General features: G+C 33.6%; 1 protein-coding gene across 2 annotated transcripts in view; it reads right to left on the bottom strand.

Annotated features, from left to right (window-relative positions):
* Window positions 1-26,112, bottom strand: part of LOC111172812 (sodium channel protein type 3 subunit alpha) — an 82,864-nt gene that overhangs the window by 34,596 nt on the left and 22,156 nt on the right. Inside the window, exons 10-16 of one of the 2 annotated variants that reach the window (XM_089916744.1) lie at window positions 20,369-20,653; window positions 14,304-14,504; window positions 12,981-13,113; window positions 11,400-11,638; window positions 4,258-4,431; window positions 2,689-3,045; window positions 411-881 (exon numbers count right to left, since the gene is read on the bottom strand). In XM_089916744.1, the coding sequence (XP_089772870.1) occupies window positions 411-881; window positions 2,689-3,045; window positions 4,258-4,431; window positions 11,400-11,638; window positions 12,981-13,113; window positions 14,304-14,504; window positions 20,369-20,653 (1,860 nt within the window). Of the gene's footprint in view, window positions 1-410; window positions 882-2,688; window positions 3,046-4,257; window positions 4,432-11,399; window positions 11,639-12,980; window positions 13,114-14,156; window positions 14,505-20,368; window positions 20,654-26,112 lie in introns of both variants that reach the window. The other variant, XM_030760432.2, reaches the window with a different exon arrangement.

Genomic DNA, 26,112 nt, shown 5'->3' with positions numbered 1-26,112 from the left:
GTAAAAAAATCATAGCAAAACTTAATATATTATAGAAAGTAAGGAGATAACACTTTAACAATGATCAATAAAATATGGTTCATTGTTATTTTTTCTAAAGAGCATAATAGAATGTAGAATAGAATATATTAAATAAAATCTGTTTTTTTGAAGGCCACATCTTTTAATCAGACTTTCAAACTATCAAGAAGATGAATATACTAATTATTCAGAATGATGATTTTCTGTGAAAAGTTGGAATTTCAATGGATGGAATTCTCAAAAAAGAATATCTCATAATTTTCCAACATTACTGTATATATGACTTTCAATACACTTTTTAATAATGCATATAAGCACAATAAAAATACTAAGTAACTGGTGCATGTTTTTTATAGGAAATGCAAGAAAAACTTTAAAAGCATTCTTACCTCTTTGCTTTCTTCTAGTTCTGACTCACTGCTGAACTCTTCAGTATTTAAGTTTTCAAAGTCAGACTCTCCAACAGCAATTGGCACTGTTACAGTGAGGCTGGGATTATTTATGAATGACATATAGTCATTTTCATCGATTACATATTTTTCAACACTGCTTCCAGTACCTACACCACTGGTGGTTCCATTCCCATCCTTAAGATAATTAAGCTCTTTGCTTATTTCAATCCCAGTATTATTGGACACACAGCTGTCTATTTTGTTGCCTTCATGGATTTCTATACCTTTTGGCTTTCTGAAAAAGGTTTTTTGGAAACACTCCTGTATCTTATTTTTCACATAATCAATTCCCTTTTGCATCCTTCCTACTGCAATCTGGAGATTGTTCATTTCATTATCATCATCAGTGGCAGCAAGATTGTCTGAGCTAAATGAACTCAACAATAAGGCCAGAAAGAGGTTCAGAACCTAAAAGAAACAAAGAAAATTTTGCTGTATTAATATTGAAGTATGCATAAACATAATAGCTTAAACAGGGAACTCATAGATCTTTGCTAAAATTAATTCAACAGCTGCTTCTTGAATGCTTACTGTATTTCAGAAACCTTGTCTTAATCACACACCATTTAAAGAACCTGAAATCTTCTACCTGCTCAAAGGACAAAATGGTAAAACAAGCACCCTTCCTTTCAAACCGAGAAGGACAACAGGAAATTGGAGGTTCTAAGATTTAAATTGTGTCTACTCAGGGTTGCCAGTGAAAAGACAAAAATCCCATTTTTTTGGTTTTGGCCAATGAGAAAAAAAAGATATTTTTATTTTAGTCATTTTACTGCATTTTACCAGTTTGTCTAGGGAATGTCTAGCTTCATGTGTGTAAATAATGAATTTATCTGTTTAATAGCCTGATGGATATGTGTTAAAACAACATACATGAAATACAAATTCCATTGTCCCATGACCACAAACTTTTATAGCAGCAGAAATTACTAAAGGCGAATTATAAAAGGTTTAACACATTTCTCATCAGTATACTTTGAAATATATGTGTCCAAATAGTTCAACAGATGGAGAGAAGTCTAAAATTATTCCAGGGTTTAGGCTGGACCCATATAATGTAAATTACTTTTCTTTTTACTTTTTTTTTTTGCAGAAAACATGAAGAAATCTCAGTGTATCATTTGGATACATGGGGAAAATATTACCCAATTAACTGATAAAATATGAATAATAGAAGAAGAATTCATTATAGCTGATGCAAAATAAAATTTATTTACAGTAATATTTTTAGCTTGAAATGTAGTTACTGAGTTTCAAAATATGTTACATGGTAGGAAGACTCATGCTAAGCCAGAACCCCAGTTTGTTGCCTTATTTTTATATCAGATTTATTCAGAATCTAGAGCTTCCTTATTTACTATTCTGAAAAAATTGCATGTCCACAGGTATCCCACAAACATTCTTTTAAGCAGTCTCATTTGAAATGTACTTCTCAAAGGAAAGGTTCAGTATGATAGCATAAAGAAACACTCTGACCACACATGATTGAAAAATGTAAGCATTAAAACACATAAACATACAAATTGTGCTTCTATATTAGTGCTTTTAAGTCAGAGCTAAAAGTAAGTCTTTTAAATCTGGTCAGTGTTTATACATGTGCATAACTTAAACCTCAATAATTTATTTTCCTTTAATAAGCAAATTCAGGGAAGAATATATTTCCAAGATGTTTGGATAATTACAATACATAGCTAAAATATAATGCACTATTTCATTGAAATTTGTCTTCAAAATTTGGTAATATGCAACTTATGCCTCTGAGTAAGCAAACAATATGAACTATGTATGTGTAAAGAACAGTTTCAATAGTCTTTTGTTTAGAATTACTGGAGATCATAATCTCATCAAAATAATAATAGAATAAAAATAATTCAGGCCATAAAAAATAATATTAGGACAAAGTTAGTCTTGATAAAAACATTTTTTTTGAAGAAGGAAAACTAAAAACTAATATTTTTGTCCTTGGACTGTCACGGGTATACCTCATGTAATCCTCACATAAACCATAAGATTTCAGTTTTGTTATTACAGTTTCATAGTCGGGGAATTTTAGGCTGAGAGAAGTTAAGCAACTTGCCCATGCTCAGAGTGCTAGTACTGGGATTTGAGTCTAGGTTGTTGATGATAAAACCAGATGTGTCTGCTGCATCAGGCCACCTTCTTAGCCACTGTCTGATCTTGTTCTTAATTATGAGCATTTGTAATACATACGTACCACCAGGTTTCCAATGACCATGACCAACATGAAAACAATAAGGCACATGGTTTGGCCAGCGACCTCCATGCAGTCCCACATGGTCTCTATCCACTCTCCACACAGCACTCGGAACACAATCAGGAAGGAGTGGAAGAAGTCATTCATGTGCCAGCGTGGGAGTTGACAGTCACTAGAGATCTTGCAGACACATTCTTTGTAGCTCTTACCAAAGAGCTGCATGCCGACCACAGCAAAAATGAAGACGATGATGGCCAACACCAAGGTGAGGTTACCTAGAGCCCCCACTGAATTGCCAATGATCTTAATTAGCATATTCAGGGTGGGCCAGGATTTTGCCAGCTTGAAAACTCGGAGCTGTAATCAAGTGAAAATATACTCTTAGTAGTAGTCACAATATAATTTTAAAAGTTAGTTAGACATCATTTTATCAGTATGATACTATATTGTACTCCCACCTCTGAGGAATATAAAATCTCAAACTATACTAAAATTCAAATCCAGAAAAAAGTGTTAATAATACTGGAATTGTAAATCAAATCATAATATCATTTCAGTGCAAATATAAGAGAGAAAATATTTCAGAAATGATAAAACATTTCTGATTCATCAACAGATATATCCATGAAAACAAATTAATACTTTGATTACAGACATTTGTGAATTTAGCAAGCTAATGTCACCTCCAACTATATTTTAGAGAGTAAAAAGAAATATTAAAAGTATGAGGTATATATATATATATATATATTTTTTTTTTTTTTTTTTGCGGTACGCGGGCCCCTCACTGCTGCGGCCTCTCCCGCTGCGGAGCACAGGCCCCAGACGCGCAGGCCCAGCGGCCATGGCCCATGGGCCTAGCCGCTCTGCGGCATGCGGGACCCTCCTGGACCGGGGCACGAACCCTTGTCCCCCGCATTGGCAGGCGGACTCTCAACCACTACGCCACCAGGGAAGCCCTGAGTTATATATTTTTAATGGACATTTATAATATAAAAGTAAAATAAATTAATTTGATAAACTTAAGGAAAAGCTTTTCAATTTGAAAAATACACATTTTACTTAATTTCCAATAAAATTTTGCATATTTTTAAATAATTTTTCTTGCTAAATTCAAAAAAGTTTGTTATACCATTGTCTAAAGTGCTAATGGGATCAAATATTTTCCCACATATTCCTTTAAAGTAGTTACCACTAATATAAGTAAGGTTGATAAAAAGATAAGATTAATTGGGTATAAAGTTTTTATATTTCTTTAGAGACTTGAAAGCAAAAAAATTTTTTTAATGAATTTAAAACATAATTTTAGAAGCACATGTGTGTTTTTAAATGTGCCTTACATAGTTAATTATTATGAAGTGTTTCAACCATTTTTCATCATTCTTGATAAACAGTCACACTCAGCTTTAAAGAGAACATTTATATATTTTCTTAGAATATCACACATACTGGTTTAAGTTTAAAATATCATTGAGGTAAAAAGCTATAAAAACTATACACATTGATTCATTTTTGAAATAAGTATTTTGCCAATGAAAGATAGAATATAAACATAGTCTATGCAGATACCAGTCTGAACGATCTCAGTACAGACAGTCCCTCCACATTTGCCAGGCCAAGCTCCATTAAACTAAGGCTGACAATAATTCCATCAAAGATATTCCAGCCCTCTTGGAAATAATAATATGGATCCATGGCAATGATCTTGAGGACCATTTCTGCTGTGAAGATCCCAGTGAAGACCTAAAGTAAAATAGAGATCAGTACTTCAAGCATTGAAAAAGTTTTGACACTCTTAAGAATTTGTAAAGAAGGTTAAACAGTTGTGAGTAAAAATATCTAAAATTTAAAGTGAAGAAATGTGACAAATGGATATACAAGTTTAGCATTTTTTTCAGGGGAATATTTTAAGTGGATTTGTGTTAGTTAATGAATCTGCTAGATTTCCAAGACAATGCTGATTTGAAAACGTTTCATTGTCCACATTTGAAATCCGATACTAAATAATAGCTACTGAATTATTGCCTTTTTTGGTACCCTATGTTTCTACCATAATCACAACCAATTTTTTTTAAGTATTGCAAAAAGAACAATTTATGTATTATTGGAAGTCACTCAAAAATTACTTCAAATTGGTAAAAACCATATTTTGTTCTTCATTTTTATTTGTTTTTAAGGGACACCATCTTATTTCTATAATTTTATAAACATTCCTGAAATAAGAGTGAGTTTGCCACATATGTTTTATAATAATTATCTCTGGATTTATGCCTCAGAATTAAGGTTAATGGATAAGTAGAGCAAGGAACTGCAGATTTAATTGAAAGCATCAGGAGAACATTCTCAGTATGCATACACCCAAAATTAGGATTAATAAATTATTTGAGTGGCTGGATGAATGTCTATTTGAAAATGGTTTTGTTTTTTAATTCAAAACCACAGGCTAAGATGCCCAAGGACATGAAGAGCTATGAAATTACTCTTGCAAAAAATCTTTTAAAGCAATTATATTAACTATAGGTAAAAGCTGCATATTATGACTAAAGTCAGGCTTACCACTTACCAAGGTAAATCAGCCTTTACCTTGAAGGAACTTTGTCAAAATAACAGTATCAAAATTACTTGGTTTCCTAAAATATATTAATTAAAGGAAATCTTGTTCTACTCTTACAAAGTATAATTGCAGCCAGCATCTCATTTTCCCAATCACAGAAAGACCTAAGGGAAATACCCATACCAGAAAAGATAGCTTAACTTCAGTTCATCATTCATTCACTCAAATAGAAGTAAAATGTAATTCAAGCAAGCTTAGTATATGAAAATCCAGATATGCTGGAATGCACATTAAAAAGTGATTTTTTTCATTTATAGAAGGACTTACCCTGGGGTATTTTTTCCCTGGTGAATGTAAAATAAGTTCTGATTTATATGAATTTTATTTCTTATATAAAGTTTTAGGAGCAGCTACTATTTGAAATAAACAGCCTGATTATAGAAATATATTAGTTAAATTGAGTTAGAAACAATCCAGGTAAATGATCTACAAATATCTCTTCCTACAGAAAATCATAAGGTGAACTTTTCAGCTCTTCTGAAATGACTAGAAGATGTCCTGTATTTTAAAAACCCATACCTTAAACTTAAATTCTTTCATCTAAAATTTAATCCCAGCATGAAATTCTCTTTAAAAATAACATTTTAATTACAATTTGCAGTTTAATGTCATAGCTATTTATCTCTTTAAATGCTTTCAATTTAGGCCCTAAAAATCATTGGGATTGTTTTACGTACATTTTAGTCTAGTTTAGCATTGTCAGTGATTAAGAATTTTGAAAAAATCTTTCTCATTCTAGCAAAGGTCAACTGAGGCTATTGATCATGATGCTTATGTTTATAAAATTTTAAAACTCCATCAAAAAATGCTAAGAACACAGAGAACTGCAACCCCTGGATATGTATATGGTTATGTACATAAATCCGTGTATGGTTTATAAACATACATTCTGCTGCCTTTGACTTTCTTTATCATGAAGAATTTTTAAGACTAAGACAATTAATAAAAACATACTGAATGTTTATTGTTAGGACTTAGCCTAATTATAATATATCTTGTCTTCTGAAGAAGCTTTTTGTTTTTTGAAATTTTGGATTATGTGTTTCTGTAGCCATTCATTCATTAATAAAAAATTGCTGAGTACTTACTAGATGTTGTACTAGGCTTTGAAAATGCAGTACTAATTAGGATATACAAACTGAGAATGCATAAACCTAATTCATTTAGGCTGATAAATTTCTTATGGACAGTACATCTATAGGCTTCCTAAGCCAGCTTCTTTAATGAGGAGATAAGTTCAGTGAAAAGTTTCTAACCTATTGTACGTGATGACACAAGACAATCAGCAAAAGTGTAAGTGCTAAAGATAGGGATGAGAATCAGCCTGGGAGTCTGGACCAAGAGTAAACAAATTCCAAGCATTTTGTTTGGGGGGGCACTGGGCTTGGATGATCAAATGTTAGGGCTTAAGGTCTCAGTTCAGGGATAAGAAAGTTTCCTTACTGAGTATTTACTTAGAGAGGAAAGTTCTGTTGATACATACATTAAAAAGATAGAAATGTTAGTTCTAAAGGCTCAAGTTTGAATATTGATCAGTTTGCTCCACAGAACCTCTTCTTGTCCAGACTGACATTCCACTCCTTTGTAGTGAATTTGACATAACTGTAGCCGCCTTTCGCTCCATTACTATTAGCTTCTTGTTTTAATGGTTTTAGTTTTATCATCCTCATACCTTTTGGATTTGTATCTTTAAATATTTGTTGTTGTTGTTGATTCTTTTTTGAAGGATGAAATTGAAATATATTTAAAGGAAAATGGTGGGACATCATTTAACATTTATGATTTTCTTTTATCTCATCTGTCAAATGAGGATAGTGAGATGATTCATCAGGTCTGTGTTTAATATTCTTGGATTTCTATCAGTATTATATTGCTTAGCAAATTTTATTACAAACTGTAGTGTACACACAATTGTTACACAAGAGCTTTATTAGTAGTTGTTAGAAAGAGACGAGAAGGCAGTTTTATATTACACTAGGAGAGGAGTAAGATGGCCAAATAGCACTTCTTCATTGATGAGAGAGGCTTCATAGGTGAGGTCTAGAATTTGGCTCCCATGGGTTTTATCTTTCAATAAATGAGCCATTTTTTTCCTTCAAAAAGTTATCATGTCCCTTTCCTGAGATTTTGAATTCATATCCTACACCACACCATTTAATTAAAATAATTTTGCTAATTATGTTTCTTTAGACTTTTATTTGCAAATAGCCTGTAAGATTTTTAGAACAGGTACCATTTTCTAAGTTCACGTCTAGGTCTAGCAGAATAAAGGGATATCATGGACCTCTAATCACTGGTTAGGAGAGTTATAGTAAGAAAAATAATTAGTGTAGGACCTACAGATCTCTATCGATATTCCCTGAAGAAAAAGTTACAGGTTAGTTGGAAATGTTTGTATGATGAAGAGGTTATCTAACCTACTATGATTGATGGAAGATTCCTTGCTTATAGAATCCCTAAGATGAGTGCATGGGTTTTATAATGGTTAAAACAAAATTTAAAAATGAAAGCAAAACAGAGCATCTTAGAGAAACTCAATAGAGATTTGAGGTCTCTTGATACTCAAATTTGATCAATCGAATCAAAAGGAAGTGATGTAATTTTTATATGCTCCAGAAAGAGGAAACAAAAAGGCACATTGATCTAAGTAAAGACTGGAAGTTCCACAACTCTTTTATGGAACATTCTTTTGTTATCAATTCAACCAAAAAACTCGATGTCCTTATTTATAAGGCAATATGCAGTCATTTGCGTAGTAATAAACTAGTGCATAGAAATTTAAAATTTATTTTAATGAGAAAACTGTAAACTCCCCACAGAATATACGATGTAACATCCATCCATGGAGTATAATATAAATCCAAATTCAGCTAAGTACCCATGCTATAAGGAATATATTCTCTTTTTCTTTGTGTATATGTATATTATATATATATATAATTTTTCATATATAAATATTTATTATAAAGCTTGTTATGGGTATAAAATAAGATATGCAAAACTATGAAATACTTTACAGATATACAACATTATTACTACTACTCATAATGAGCTTTTAGCCAATAGTAACAGTCAGTTTACACATTCTCTTATTCCTAAGGTTAGAAATAGTTAAGTCTGTTCTCTGTCGTCTACACTCTCTGTCTTCAAGAGTCTTGTTTTCCCAACACTAAGCTCAGCTTATGCATGGTTCTACCACAAACAGTCAACCAGTGGTAGAACCCCACTTCCCTAGTTCATTATCTCCATCACTACTCAAAGTTACAGATTTTAGAATGAGGGACATCTAGTCCAACACACTGTGCTCATGAGAAGGAAGTACTTGTGACTTTTTTAAGACCACCCAGATATTTAGCATGGACAACTGGATTTGGACCCAGATTTGGTGCTTTAGTCTAGTGCTTTTCCATTTGATTGTCCTATAATCCAATGTCTCTTATCCTGTCCCTCCATACTCAGTTGCTTCAACATTGAAATTGTATAAAACCTCAGTTTCCTGCTTCACTCTGACAAATTTCCAAAATTTTTCCTAACTGTTCAACTTCCCTAACTGTCTAATATCCTGGGAAAAATACAGCAGCTAGAGCAGAACTATTTTCCGTCAGTATTTCAAAGAAAGGTTAATAGCATACAGAAGAGGAAGGAAATTGTTTATTGAGCACATGCTAGATGCCAGGCACAGTGCTACGTGTTTTCACATTATCTCATTAGATCTTCACAACAACTCTGGGAGATGAGTATTATTATATCCATTTCAATAATAGAAAACAAAGACTCAGATTTTTTATCAAACTTGTCCAGATGCTTCATTATTAGTAAGGTCAAACCCAGTTCCACCTGACTCCAAACCCATGTTCTTTTATGAAAAGATGCTGCATGATGCCTTTTTGGGTAGGAAACAAGCAGTTGGTTATTTATCGAGCTACAATCATGTAAACGCTCTGCAAGATACAAAAGAAAAATGGGATGTGAGCTCTGCCATGGAGTAATTTATAGTGGATTTTGTTTAATATTCAACTAAGTTCTATTCACAAATGCATTAGGAATTACGAAAAAGTGTGTTTGATATGGGCTGAGTATCATATTAGAGGAGATGAGGCTTCAGTTGGACCTTGAGGAATATGAAGAATTGAGATGAAGTGATTTGAGTTGGAGTACTTTAAATGTGAAGGTAGAGAACAGTGATATACTATCCCATATGTAAGCATATAAACATTTGTGTGTTATAGTGACAAGGCTGTTCTGATAAGGCTGGTGGTGGTTGGTTAGGAACCAAAGGAAAATAAGCTGGTATAGGAAGGATGGAGTCAGATAGGGAGTTTTGAAAACCAGGTAAGAGTGTTGAACCACAAATATAGGCAATAGATTCTTTAGCAAGATGAAAGCATACTGAGTGCAGAGTACTAGAAATATGATTTTAATAGTAGTTACAGGAGTAAAAAAGTTGATACCTGGGAAAAAAGAAATAATGGATCTTCATATAAAATTGTATAAATATATAAGAAATAAAGAGGAAGTAAGTCAAATGGCTATCTTTGAAGCTGGAAGGCTCTTTGAAGTTGGAAGGCTACTACTAGAGGTAATACAAGACTAAATTGAGATTTTTAGGGCTTTCAGTAAATTGTGAGAAAGATGATATTTCAGATGTCACATACTGTGTTTAAAGTTATCCTGGAGCAATGATCTGTAACTGTTGGAAATACAGGAATGGAACACAACTTACACTATAATTGTAGATAATACCTAGAATTGTTGAGTACATAGTAATATTGAGTGAAAAACATAGCCTTAATAGGTAAAAGAAGAGAAGTCCAGACAAGGACGCAGAGATAGAGTGATTGGAAAGATGAAGGAGAAATCATCTCCTTCCGATGAAGGAGAAATTGGAAAAAAAAAATCAGTATCACAGGTGTCAAAGATGAAGAAAGTGTCAGGAATCTGGTGGGTGTTCTATAATGCAGTGAAGTTGAGTTCTCTTATTGGGGTAGACATTTATGCAACTGTCTGCCCAGTATGCGCTTTCTTCTTTCTGTTGGGAATAGTTCCTCCACCTGTGTAATTCCTAAGGACTGCCATTTTCACATGACTCCACCCTCGCCAATGCTGATGAAACCACAGGTGAGCATCTGACCCAGGTTATGCTGAATAGAATCCTATCATGAGAGTCTGAGCTGGAACTGAAAAAGAGGCCCAGTCTTTTTCCAGTGCAGAGGTTACAAGATGTAAAACCAATGAGCTATGGCTGATCATGTTCCTGACCTACAGAGAAAAGATGCAATGAATGTTTGGGCTATATCCAGTTCCTTGGTTAAAGGATATCCTGAAGCCCATCCTGAAGCCCAATTGCAAAATTACCCTTCATATGTTTTGGTAGTTCATCTTTTTCTTTCCATTCCATGAGTCAGTCTTTTTACTTTCCTCTTAAGCTAGTTTGAGTTCTGTTTCTGTCTTGTGCCAAAAAAGGTCTTGATTAATAAACTATGTAAATTCTTTTCTTACTTGTTCATCCATTTCAGATTCTTCATATACATTTAGGAGGAAATGTACAAGTCAGCATACACATACACAGATGTCTGCCCAAGTAACTTGAACCAAAAATGTGGCTAAATTACAAATGCATTTTTATCAACTATTTCTTCTCTTCTGTGAATTCTACTGAAGCATTTTATTAAGAAGTTCAATTTGAAACAACTATGCCCTCTTTTGCACAAAAATCAATCCTTATTTATTCCCTTCAAAGAACATGATTTCTTCAGAAGCTATGTGTGCTAAAACTGCATGCTTGTGGAGCCAGAATTAGACGTCACTGTTTCTCTGGGCCTATATTTCCAGCAAGAATGACAGTAAAGATTTTAACAAGTTTACAAAGGGTAAGACACCATGATCAGTCAGCACAGATGTTGGTCTCAATAGTCAGCATTTATACCAGAATTCTAGACCTTATCACTGAGAATACCTTCAATATTCCTTTAAATATTTCTTCCTATGAAGAAAGATGGTATAATTAGGGGGTTCCACACAGCACAAATGGATTTCTTCTTTGGTCTATCTGCCCCATCCCTGACAAAGTAAATAAGTAAACATCAAATGAACTCACCAGGTTTCCTACAGTCAACACACTACTGAATTGACCAGTCATTGGGTAGTGCTCCATGGCCATGAAGAGGGTATTCAAGACAATGCAAATAGTGATGGCAAGATCAACAAATGGATCCATAACAATTAAATTCACAAGATGCTTTACTTTTAACCATGGATCACAGCAGTCCCAGATCAAGAACACATTGGCAAATCTATACCAGCATGGTGGACATTTCTGCCTAGATTCTTCAAGCTCTGGAGGAACAGTAAAGAGTAAGAGTAGTAAATAACAATAAAAACAAATTATTGTTGTTGCAGATTATACATTATTTGATAAAATTGATGCTTCTACTTGGGGTTGGAAGTTCATATTAGTTTAACAGACTTGAGAAGACAATCCCATTAAATATTTTCACAATATATTCATAAAAAATGTCAAGTAAATAGACTTTCTCCTTTAATTAAACAGAAAATAAATACTTTGAATTTAATATTTTGCCTCAAACTAACTTATCTATTAAATAGTTAATGGGTCATTAAATTGCTGTATTTTCTTAATCAAACCAGAATTTTAAAGTAAGCTTTTAGAATTATTAAATATATCAAACAATTATTCTTTTGAAAGACCTTTTTAAGAATACTGTCTAAAGCTGTGATCCTTATTAATGTGTGTGACCCATTCTTTCCTCTCTCTGTCTCCACATCAGCATTGATCTTCCACACACTGAGAATGTAGTATGCCCTTCTTTTTAATATAGATTTAGACCCAAATCTAGTTCTGTTATTCATAATTACTCATATTTTTCAGAATTTTAGCTTAATATATTAAAAAGGCACTAGTAATTTAATGGGTGAAACCTATTATAATTATTATATGCCCATTTGTATATCCAGTACGCCAATGGGATAAGATACAAAATGTAATTGAAGTTTTCTAAAGAATTCATATTAGATATGACTTATAAATGATTTATAAAATTGCAGTACTAATATAATATTCCTCCAAACTTGAAGAAATGGGGACTTAATGAATGAACAAGGAAGTAATTGTTGCTGCCCATTCCTGTGTATCAAAATCAACAAATATTTGTGTCAGCTGTTCATTGGAGGAATGTAATGGTTTCTGTGTATGTGGAAGATGGAGGAAAAAATCTTTTTTTAGGGTCCCTGTCGAAGTGGAGCACAGGTTTTGATTCCTCCAACTTATTCATATGCCTCCCCAACCCATCACTACCTCCATGCCTGAACAACAGATTGAAGCTTGAAAGAGATGTTTCCTTGTGCTTCTAAAACTTAAAAAGGCAAGTTTTTACTCTAATTGCTTAAGGATAGTATAACATAAGGATAAATCCTCACTGATGAGGTATCAAGTGGTGAAATATCACTCTTCAGATGAGAACCAGAATCAAAAAGAAATAAGGACAATATTAGTTTTTGTAATCAATGTGATAATAGTGTATTCCATATATTATCTACTTAGGCCTATTATACAGTTTTGATCTTGGGTAACTGACTTTCATAATTCTATGGGAATAAATAATAGTTCCATAAAGTATATAATCATAGGAAGCTGACTATCCCATGACCTTCTTCTTACCCTCCATTGTGTTAGTCAGGATGCTGGCTATGCTCATGGCTCTTTGTCTTCCGGAGGAATCCTCTAGCATCTCCATTGAAATCTGGTAAGAACTTAGCCTTCTCTTTCTGACTTCTGTTTCAGTGGTGGTACCCTGCAAACCAAACATTGCTGGCTCAAACCACCCTTTTCAATGAATAATACAACACAACTTAGCATTTCTCTGGAAAGGCATGCTACATGCAGTTTTCCCAAGTAACAATTTTCAAGTAATAGTAAAATACTAAATTTATTATTAAGTTATAAATACTTTAAAAAATCACAGATGGTACCCTAAAGGGTTAAAACAAGAATTTACTAGTTGGTTGCAATTATATAAGGCAATTATGTTGCAGAAATATTTTAGTTTACCTGTTGGAATTTTCAGGGAAAATTTTCATAAGCATGCCAAAGTCATATATTATTCCATTTCATTCAAATGCAAGGAATTTTAACTTATCTCAATGATTAATAATCAGATCAATCTTCCCCCAAAACAAATAATAGTATTATATAGTCTTCAGGCTGAATTATTATCTTTGAGGCTATATTGAAAATATTGACATATATGGGCCAGTTTTTTTCCATGCACAAACACAGATGTACAATGAAATGTGTGTGCTTTCCTGAGATTTCTTTAGTTATTTCTATATGCCATCCTGTAAGAAATCAAAACACTTTAGAGTCATTTAATAGACATCAAAACATTTTAGAGTCATTGTAATATTGACAGTTGTATGAAAAGTGCCCATTATCAATATATTGGTCATTACAATATTTAATTTTAAGTATATGAAATTTCCAGAATATGAATAGATTATTATACAATTCTGGGTCGACAAACATCTGTAATAGCAATTTGGTTGTCAAAGCGCCCATTATTTTGTGCTGGTAGGTCGACTGAATTTGCAGATATGAGTTTCATCCCAGTCTCTAAAAACTGGGCTCTTTTAACCTAAAGCATTTGGAAGTTAATGGTCCCAAACAATTTAGTTGGTTCTAAAGATCCTATTGTTTTCCGTTCAATAAATCGTATATTATTTTTAAGGACTTTCAGTTTGGGGAAGCAGGTTGGTATAACAGGCTAAAATGCCCAGGCCTTGGTTATTTTAAATTGGTATATAATGTCAGTAGAGCTAATTTATTATCTATTATCACCTCTGGTGGAAGTTGTCCAGTAGGTGAGGTTAGAGCTGACGGTCCACCCACCAAGGAAACCACACCATTGCAATCCACAGTGCTGTGCATCTTCCCATTTGCTGGAAGCCCTGGCACCATCCTGGATGACATACTGGCCTGACTAACGTTACTGTTGCGTCGCTCTCCGTGTCTGTGTGGCACAAACAGTGAGTCTCTCCTGCTCTCGCTGTCTTCAAATGTACTGTGTTCATCATCAGCAAAGTCATTTTCAGAACCAATATCCTTTGCCCGACCTCTGAAGCTGAAAATACTCGTTTTGCTATTGCGTCGTGGGGAAAACAGGGAGCCACGGATACTTAATAGAGACTGAGGAGAGAGCAAGGAAGAAAAGAATTGGGATGGGGGACACAACTATTTAATAAAAGTCTTAATATTACAGAATCTATTTGCTTTTGGGTTAGAATAGTCTTGCTCTTAAACACAGGTAATCAAGTTTACAGAGAACTCATATGTTTTGATATTTTTATTAAAGACCACAATGCAAATTTAAGTATAAAAGAGTAGTTTTTCTGATTAAGAATTCTGATATGCAGTCTACTAAGTGCATGACCACTTCATTTAATCTTCACTCTAGTACTGTGAGGTGGATTTTGTTACTGTAATATTCTAGGAGCAGAACCTGATGCTGGAGAGGACAAATGATTCTTTTTGGTAGGTGGCTTTCACTCCTAAATGCTATGGTCTGAAAGGGCACACAACTTGGAAAACAAGTTATGGTTCAAGTGAGACTGTTGGCTTAAATTTAAAATATTTGTACCAAATATGTTACTTTTGGATAACGATTTAAAAACAAAACCATTATCTCTCCATTCTCTTACTTTGAGTTCTAAAAGGAAATTACTCTTTTTTTTCTGGACTTGCTTGTCTCTATCCACATGGGCATAAAAGTCACAAAACTTAACCTATGATGCTGTCTTCTAAATTTGCTAACAGTTTCCCAAATGGCTACTAATGATTCACCTGTTTTGAGGGAATATATGTCATAGCAAACACAACAGAGAGAATGCCTAAATTGCTGTATAAATTACTATTCCTACTTAAAATTTAACACTGCCTTAAAAAAGTAAGGCATTTATACATGACTTTACCAATAAGGGTGATGTAGAAGACAGCTTATCCTTCTAATCTCAATTTAACTTTATTAAAAGGAACTGGATGATTCAGAAACATTTAAAATTATATTTGTTTGTGAATAAATCAAGCAAACAGTTTCTGGTACTTGAAAATGAGGATTTAGCATGAAGCCCCTTCTTCCACTTTTTCAATGGACTTTAAATCAGCAGCATCAAATAATTCTGTGTTTATTTTAGCCTTGGTGAGTTTTCAAAAACATCTCTTCTCTTGCAGAATCTTTGTTTACTACCTTCCTCATTAACAATGACATTTCCAATATTCCCCTCTCACCCCCAGCGGTTTCTCATGGCCTGTTCTATCTCTCTGCATAGCCAGGGTAATGTATATACATACATACACATACATATGCATACATATCCATATGCCAGCAGGAAACATGCCTGGACTTTCCCTTTCTTCCTCCAAGCTTCGGTGTAAAACCAAAGAAAATAATTCTAGTGGAAAAAAACGTAAGAAAGGCAGACTCCCTCAAATTTATTTTTGGTCCCTCTGCCTAATTAGGTCATGCTGATTTTCTTAGGCCCCATTTTTAGTTTTATTTTTATGGCTTTTCCCTGCCTGCAAAGCACTAGAATAATCTTTTTGCCGTCTGTCTCAGTGATGTTCTGGAAAGATACTATTCATTGAGAAATGTGCTATTGCTTTGGATTTGGTTAGAAACATTCACAGGAATTATTGACTGCCCAGCTTATCTAGCCTGAGACTGTGTGTATGTGATACTCAGTTCATGCAGCAGGTTTGTTTACCCAATGTCAGTCGGTAGTTAGACTGATTTTCCAGTCATCAAAGTGATCAAGAAATTAGACATTGTGAAGACATTAATTCAGCCCTCAGTAATAAGGAATGGTAATGTTTTTAATCTCTTCAGACTCAATTTAAATTATCAATATGATATTTGTATGTTCAGACTCATATTTGAAACCTTAGTGTGCATTTTTAGGTCCCAGCTTTCTGGAATTGGGATTCAGTAAACAGGGGGTAGGACTCTGGAATCTGAGTATTCAACATACATTCTAGGTGATTCTAATGCAGGTGGACCTCACCCTACACTAAGAGGAATACCAACATTGTCTTACACTAATTCCTAGGATGGCTCAATACAATCATCTTAATATACCTGTATTAGAATACTGTCTTTGGAAACTGAAAATCTGTATGCACAGTATTCGTTGGGAGTATGTGGTATGTGTGTACATCCATAACGTATCTGGTACATGCCTTTAATTTGCATGTTTTTATGTCAGGCTGTTTTCAAAGGCGTTCCAGATCCTTGGGTTTATTTGAAACTTCTGTTCACTCTTTGGAAAGTATAATAATGGGTGTGAGCACAGCTTTCAAGGCAACAGAAACTGAGAAAAGAAGATAGCAAAAATAGTATTGAGAGAAAATAAACCAAAAATAACACACTAGAAGATGCAGCAGAGTGGAGGGAATACCCACAGCTGTGGCAGCTCTTTCTCTATGGAAAACAAGCTTTTATGTTTTAAGGACCCAAAGGCCATCTTTCTTTGCCTCAGGCATGCCAAAATATAAATTCCAGGCATCTTTTTCTTTTGCCTTGTTCCAAGAAGGTAAATCTGAACTCTTTTTCTTAATTTTCAGTAACAAAAGGGAAAATAGAAGAATTTAGGTGTGTAAGACACAATCCTGCATGTAGGGACTGAACCTGAAGTGGAATGGGATGTCAAAATGGAAGATGCAGGGAATTTGAAGATGTTCTAGTAGAAGCATGTAAAGTGAGTATTTGTTGGAAATACTCACTTAATAGGATTTCAAGTTAAATATATGTAGCTTATCAATGTTTTCAATAAGTCAACAACTACACTTGGTTCTAGCTATAAAGCTTCTGGTTTAAAATAGTCTCCTCATGTCCAGACAACATAGATAAAATCTTTGGGGGGATTCACTTTCCATTGTATGCCTTTAAGTACTTTTTCATGCTGTCTAGGAACATGTATTATCTATTTAAGAATAAAATAATATAATAAATATAAAATAACATGTAAAGTTTATGTTAGTAGAGGACAGGGTACCCATTATTTATGGCTTCTTGGCCTTAACATTGTTAGAAGATATGTTTGTGTTGAACATTATGCCATGTCCATCTTATGCTTCCTATCCCCACTACCTCCACTGATTCTCTTACCTTTTAGAGAGTTTGTTTATACAACCAGACACTGTAAAGTGCTTCTGGTATATTTTTGCTTGTGAGTTGTGGTGATGCTCTCTGCCTGTCTTTACTGGGATATGTAATTATCAATGCTAATAGGCGATTTCTTCTTCTTTTGCAACATATACTCTCTATCTATTTCATCTATCTATCTGTCTATCATCCTATCATCTCTTTTTCTCTCTCCCTATCTACCTCTACGTATGTCACTATCTGTCTATTTACAAATATGAAATGAACTACGTATAACGTATGTATATGCCAATTCTGTTTTTAGTATTTAAACTCTGGCTTTCAGCTAACTTCCCTGTGCTGTTCCCTCTCTGTGGTTCACTCAACAGAGGCCTTCCAGCTGCTTCTTGAACATTCTGGGCATATTACCACATCAGGGCCTTACACTTGCTCTTCAGTGAGCCTGAAATGCTCTTCGATGAGATAGCCTCTCCCCTTGCCTCCTCGAAATCTTTGCTGAGATTTCTCCTTTACAGTGAGGGCTTCCCAACCCACCCTATTTAAATTCTTTTTTCTTTTTTTTTTTTTTACCACCGGTTAGTGTTCCTAATCCCCTTTTCCTGCTTTATTTTTTTTTCCATAGCACTTATCACTTTCTGACATAGTCTATAACTTACTTATCTTGTTTATTGTCTATCTCTTCCTTTAGTATAAAGTTCCATGAGGTCAGTGAATTATATTGTTTTGTTCATTGAGATTTTTTTCTAGAACTCTTTCTTCCACATAGTAGGTGATCATTGTGGATTGGCTGAGTGAACTGATCCACAAGCTTTTGGCTGAGTGAACTAATCCACAAGCTTTTACTTGAGCATTATATGATGAAACAATGATGGAAATAGTGCTATTTTCAAAACACCTAAATATGTTCATGTAATTATTACTACTATGTGTATACATTTGTGATAACTGAAACTACTCAAAAAATTTTAGTTTTCCTAATTTGTAATTCAATGACCCATTTTAACTTAATAAGAGCTCTACTATTTGTCACAAAGGGTTTCTATATATTGCTTAATATATAGAACTCTTTAAGAACCCACAGCTCTTTAAGGTAGACATTATTACCCCATTTTACAGAAATTTTACAAAGTACAAGTGACTCAAACAAGGTCACAGAACTAATTTGGAGTGGAGATATGAACATAAGCCTTCAGTCATTATGCTGTAATGTCAAATATTCCTAATCTTAATGACTCCTAATGGTCTTAATAATGCTAAAATATCAGGAGTGAAGTTTAAGCCAAAAAATCTAATCTGAGAAATTAACTTGGCCTATTGAGCCTCAAGTTAATCCCAAATGTATTATACTCATGTAATACCATACTTTATATTTGTACTATGCAAGGTAATAGTTGGATCTCTTGATACTGGCATTATCTGTAGGGAAATGGTTTTTGTCTTATAAATTTTTGTGTGTGCATATATATTTTGTCCTAATATGAAAATTCAAGTTATAAGTTATTAATATAGAGTTTATTTCTTTTTAAAATTCTTACTTACATATTCAATATAAACTATAAAATAAACACCCATTGTTAACTAGCATATGCATTTTCCTCAGCCAAGAGCTAAACACTATACTGAATTTTGTGCTTATCACTCCATTTTTTCAAAAATATTTGTTTTTTATAAGACCCCTTGGATGATGTACAGTTTTTTTATTTAACTTAATTATATAGCGTGTCTCTCAAAGCATTATCTTTAGGACATAATTCTGACCCAGATTAATATAATTAGAAGAGTTAGTAATTCATAGCCCATGAAATTCTAATGGAACCAGATAGGGTTCAAAGCCATAATTGTACTTATCACAGATTTCATAACTATTTACTCTTCATTATGCAACTGATAAAACTTATAAACAAAGAGTTGAAACTATTTTCCCTCTTTGACTTGAAAATATGCTGAAGAATTGGGTACTTGGCATTAAATCAGAGCAAAAACAGACTGTCTTTAATTTAGTTCTCTTCGAGAGCATTTAGGTCATAACTTCATTCTAATGTATCAAGGCATGACACCATATCAGCATAATGGAAGCTCATGAGAGTACAGTTCTCATATCAAAAGATGAAAGCAGGGCTTCCCTGGTGGCACAGTGGTTGGGAGTCTGCCTGCCAATTCAGGGGACACAGGTTCGAGCCCTGGTGCAGGAAGATCCCACATGCTGCGGAGCAACTAAGCCCGTGCACCACAACTACTGAGCCCGCATACCACAACTACTGGAGCCCGCATACCACAACTTCTGAAGCCCACGTGCCTAGAGCCCGAGCTCCGCAACAAGAGAAGCCACTGCAATGAGAAGCCCATGTGCCGTAATGAAGAGTAGCCCTCGCTCGCTGCAACAAGAGAAAGCCCACGTGCGGCAATAAAGACCCAATGCAAACAAAAATAAATAAATAAATTTATTTTAAAAAAAGATAAAAGCAAAAATCCAGAGACATTTCTTTTCAAAATTCATACATATCTTGCATCACAACCTCAGATAATAAAGGCAGAAACCCATATGCAAAAAAGGTAGGTTCATCTGAGGTCTCAAAATGGAAAAGGTAAACAAGGGATTACAAAACTCTCACTGAAGAAAAAAATCTGGTAGATAGTTTTCACTCCCCCACTTCCTAAAAAAGCTGATTAAGAAAATGGTTTCAAAATAGTGCAATGCTTAAAACTGATTACCTTAAAATAAAAGTTATTAATGATTTAATAAAAGTCCCTTTTAAAGACAATTTAGGGTATAAATTTAAATAATAGTATTAAATGTTAGTTCCCTGTCCCTCATTTAAATCAGGTATTACAAAAAATATACCAAAATACAACAATGACAAAATAAACTGGAGCACTTAGTAGAAAACCATACCTGATGAGGGGAGTAGAATTTCTTGTCACTAGTCAGTCGATTTCCATCCATGGAGAAAAGGAAGCTTCTTTTGACACTGTCCTCAGATACAGATTTGGGAAACCTGTTTCCCGCTCCTTTGTTTCCTTCAAGATGCTCCCTCTGTCTTCTTTTCTTTCTTCGGTTCCTCCACTCCTTAGCACTTTTAGAGCTTAATTTTGATGCTTCTGAAGAGCTTTCCAAGAGCTCTCCTAACCCACCTATTCCACTGAAATCTCTTGAAGCAGCTGCTGCTGCTGCAACTGCCTGTTTAAACAAAACCAGGCATTATTTAGAACATACAACTTTGGAACAGTTGAATGTGATACAAATGTTGCTATTTAAGACTATTAGCTATATGTGAAAATGATGTCTTCTGGTCATTTCATTGTGTTTTACTACAAGAGAGTTTACTTAATAATGACAATTTTAAATAGTATAAAGCAATATGTTAGCTTATGCATTAAGACTAGAAAAGTCTGGTTTGGCACATCTTCTGAAGAGTCTTTTTTTAAAAAACTCTGTTGAGATTAGCTTCATTTAAGGGAACAACTGCTCTCTTAAAAATATCTTCTACACTTTAAAAGCAAATGTTCTCTAAGTGGTGGTTCTTGGTCTGATTACTATTCCAATTCCATCCATAGGTTTATTCCTCCCACTTGTGATTGTGAACAACCTAGTGGTATTTTTTCCTTCTAAATCTAGGACAAAAGTCTTTTTCTTTTCTTTTTTTGTGAACTCAAAGCATTTAAAGTGTCTACTCTTTTACCTCTAGATGGGAGTAGTGGGAATGTATTGGCTAGTTGATCCTCTTCCTTTATTTGAATCACATTCAGTGTTATTGTTCCCATTCCTGGGGTCATATTAATCTCACAGTTTAACATGATTAATTTATTAGATAGCACTTTTAGCTTTAAATTTTAAATGTTTATATATTATTTATTATTATTATATATAGTAACAAATGATTAACATATCAGTCAGTAAGTACCTGAAATAATCATTCAAGGGATTATGAATACTTCTTGAAATACTTTCTTTTCATATTTCATCACTAAATATACTTAAGCATTTTGAGTTTCTGTACCTACTAAAGAAACACAGCAGGTCTGAGGTGAAACATGGCATGCCAGATGTTTTGTATTTTTATTTATATGAATAGTAGTTTTAGATGGGAATTGATCTAACCAAACTGGAGAAGATGTGAAACTCAAAGCTGAGTTCTCATTAAGTATATTCCTGTTTATAAACATAAATGATTAAATTATGAGAATATTGGTCCAACTCTTTACATATGTCATTACTGAATACAAACAAGTCTAATATAGCTACCATTTTGTTCTATCTTCTCCACTTAGACTCTAAGCTAGTTAGGAATTCTGTCATTTGTGTGTGTGTGTGTGTGTGTGTGTATGTGTATGTGTATGTGTGTGTCTGTGCACATTGCCTCTTCTGTCTCCTGACATAAAAAAAGACTCTAAATATTTGGTGAATTAAGGCAAAAAAAGACATCATGCTGTCAGTTGTCTTAGACACTGAGTGAGGGTGGGGGAAGAACAAGACATACTTAGACTTGACTTTTTAAGATCTCATAAAAACTATGTGTCAGAATGGTCTGTATAATAGAAACATATTTTAGAAAAGAAGATAAAACTCATATTGAATGCTTTGACAACATGTTGTGCTTTACGTTTCCTCCTCCTTGAGAAGCAAACCTTCCTAAGTAGCTTCCATTTCTGAATCTCATCTCAACTAAAGATTTTTAAAAAGGTTTAAAACTAAAGGTGCTGTGATACGAATTCTCTGAGATTAACATGACCCCAGGGATGGGAACTATAGCATTACATATAGTACTAAATATGTGTGTTAGGCTAAGCAACACATAAAATGTTTATATTGAATACTATATTCATCATGGAAACCCAGATCTAAGACTCGATATAGGACAATGCCTAACATTTAAATGAAACTTTAATTCAGAACTTATAGAATTGCATATAATCAGATAACCAGATTATTTTATTGAATTCTTGATCATCAGTATCACTTTTAGTATCATCAGTAATGAAAGATGAGAAATATTAAGGGCCTTTTATAAATATGAATGTTTAATATAAATGTGTAAAATAAAGTAGATAAATGAAGTACTAATCTGTAGCAAGTTAAATATAGTTGCATAGTGCTTGATACATAGGAGATACATAATATACACCACTCCTTGAAAGAATGAATATATATATATATATTTCTTTTTATCCGAATAAAGTCAGTTCTCCTTTCCATTTTGTATAGGCAGAAACACACAACACATAGTGCTAATAATTTATTGGTTTGTTTGTCGTCAGGAGCAAAGGACGTGGAAGTGGTGGTAATATTCCCTTGCCATAATTCTGAAACTCAGTTCATTTAAATCACTTCTGGAATTTGTTTTGCATAAGACATGATTTCCCTACCTATCATGGGTAACAGTTGGAGTAACTCAAAACCATACAGATTTGTAAGGCAACAACGGTAACCTCCCAACACAACACATTTTCTGTGTCACTCGTTAACTCAAATTTGTCACTTGTTCCACTTCCAGGGATTTGCCAATTCCCTTTCAAAGGCAGATGTTTCCTGTCACCTCCCATGTCTGTGTACCTGTTTATACCCATCTCTGTGACATGGCCAGTGTCCTGTTTACTTAGACTAATAGGGTTACTTTCACAACTGCCTTGCTGAATTCCTCTTGTAACAAATAACAAATATGTGCTAATATTTCCACAGGGAATAACATTTGCTTTTTCTTATATCATTTCTGTGTGATTCAAAATAGGCTCTATAACTTACTGTATCTGTGTGTCCTTAAAAAATAAAACCACATGACTATGTGTGATTATACTTCACTGTAAACATAAGATCCAGTTTTTAAATCCCATTTTAAAACTACAAGACATTAACTATACTTATTACAATTCTACCCCTAATTATATTGGATCTCTTAAATGCCACTATTTCTAATTTTGCCCCAAAGCTTACTCCTAAATTTTTCCTATCAGACCAATATATACTGCTATGGAATATGCTATGTTGGGCACTATTAGACGTTTAAAGATCACAAATTAAATGCCGAACACAAATAAGACGGTATAGGACAAAGCATTTCTTTCTTTGTTGGCTTTTCTCTCTCTGTCTTTTAAAGTTGTACTTGGTTTGTGAATCCACTGAGCTGAATACGAAAATTTTTTTTCATGTCTAAACAATGACTAGCACTAGGAGGTCCTTCAACAGTTATTAAATAAAAATGGAAATGATGCTAGGCTTCATGAAGTCATTAGCTAGATAGTAGCTTTTGAAGAGTCAGAGGTGGTTAGCAAGACTCACATTACACTGGAGCACCAATGATCTCATGGGTGGACTAAGTCCACCCCCCAACCTGCCTCCACTCCCTCCTCTCCTTGAACACTGGCTATTTATTGGTCATTACCAACTGCATTGTCAATAAGGAAGTAAAATTAACTTAGTCCTGTGCCATCCCAATCAATATTAAAACACTGGGATAAGATACCCTGGAATCAGTATAATTTTTTTTTATGTATGAAGCTAAAGCTGAGTCAAATCATGATTTGATCACTGTAATCCAATAACTGACTTTTAAGTGAAAAGAACTGACATTTTTTTAGCTGACCTAATTAGGATAGAGATAATTAAGTTCTTTAAACTTCTGTTAGACATAGTGCACTTTTACTGCTAAATTTAAAAGATTATACTCTTTTAATTGATGCCATATTTTCCCTAAAGTGGCTGAATTTCAGAGTACATTCTTACCCCAGTACTGTATGTCTGTTTAGTATTTTCAAGCACATCGCTTTGTCTTTTTTTATAAATGATAATAGAATAATTCAATGCTTTAAAATACAACTGTGCATTATCTATCTATATGTATACATGTATATTATTTCCTATAACATTTATTTAAGCTTCAAAATGAAGAAATTCTTTGCCCTGCAAATAGCTATCTTATTTCATTATCTTACAAATGTGTTTTATTTGTAGTGATCTGGAATAAACTCTTAGATATTTGAAATATAGAAATTTATGGCAAGCATGATGTATACTTTATAAGATTTTCAAGAATCACCAAATTTGTTTATGGCTTTTCTTATAAAACTCAATAAACTATAACCATGATACTGCTCTGTACCCAATGGTAAGACGAAGATTCCAAGGATTTACTGACGTTCGAATAATGCTTCAAATATTTGGAAACATCCATCTGAGAAAAATCACTATGCACAAAAGTTATTTGGACTTCTGCTTCTGATCAAGATATAGTAACAGCTCAGATTTGCTCTTCCTCTGAAACAACCACTAAAACAGACTAAATACATGTAACAGTGGTTTTGAAGACACTATATGAATGGGCCATTGGGTAGAATTTTCAGAAGGATTTTCACTTAGTAGTAGGGAATAATTAGCCTTAGATAAAATTCGAAGTTCTACCTAACAAATATTCAAAGGTTTGAAGATGGAAAGGATCAAACTGTTTATAAGTAATTTAACTATGCTCCCAAACAAGGATTGAGAATTTTTATAGGAATACAGCAATATCCAGCACCCCAAAAGGTAAAGTTTCAGATGTCTGGAATTTAATTGAAGATTGTCAGAAATGCAAAAAAAAATCAGGAATATGTAACCAAAAATGAAGAATAAATTATGAAAATTGACCAAGATCTGACACAGATGTTAGAATTAGCAGACAAGGACTTTAGGACTGTAAACAGTTATTATAACTGTATTGTGTATGTTCAAAATGTTAGCTGTGTGGGAGATATAAAAGAGATGCAGATCAAGCTTTTAGAGATGAAAACTATAATGTCTGAGATGAAAAATACAGTGGATGGGATTAATGGCAAATCCAGTGTTGCAGGAGAAAAGATAAATTTGAAGACATAACAATAGAAACTATCCATACTGAATTGACAAGCTGATTCTAAAACTTATATGAAGCTATACATTTTTAAAATATATTTGACCTGGAATCGTCAAAAAAGTCTTGAAAAAGACTATCTGATTTCAAGACTGTAGCTATTAAATAGCTACAGTGATTAAGAGAGTGCAGTTTTGGTACAAAGAGAAGCAAACAAATCAATTGAATAGGATAGAATCCAGAAATAGACTCACTCACATATGGACAATTGATTTTTGACAAAGGTTCAGTGGCTGTTTAGTGGAGCAAAGATATTTCGTTCAACAAGTGGTGCTGGAATAATTAGATATCCATATGCAAAAAAAGCCTCAACACATAAATCACACCACCTTACACAAAAATTAACTTAAAATGGGTCATTGACCTAAATACAAAACATAAAACTATAAAAATTTCAGAAGAAAAATTAGGAGAAAATATTTGTGATTTTGATTTGGCAGAAATTTCTTAGATGCAACACCAAAAGCATGATCGAAGGGAATTTGATCAAATTTCTATATTTCTGTTTTTTCAAACAGAAAAAAAAGTTTGATAAACTGTACTTCATCAAAGTTAAAAACTCTTACCTCGGAAAAGTACAGTTAGGAGAATGAAAGACAAATTACAGACTGGGAGAAATATTTGCAAAGCATAGATATCATGAAGGACTAAAGGACTTATTTCATTTATATATTAAAACTACTCAAACTCAATAATAAGAAAACAAACAACCCAGCTAAAAAATGGGCATAATATTTGAATATCCACTTTACAATAG

Source organism: Delphinapterus leucas, chromosome 8 (assembly GCF_059928025.1).
Source record: "Delphinapterus leucas isolate spDelLeu-1000000601 "Yukka" chromosome 8, BTC_Dleu_Yukka2, whole genome shotgun sequence".
In the NCBI taxonomy this organism is placed as follows: Eukaryota; Metazoa; Chordata; class Mammalia; order Artiodactyla; family Monodontidae; genus Delphinapterus; species Delphinapterus leucas.
The sequence above is the reverse complement of the archived record's forward strand: the minus strand, read 5'-3'. Positions and strand labels throughout refer to the sequence as shown.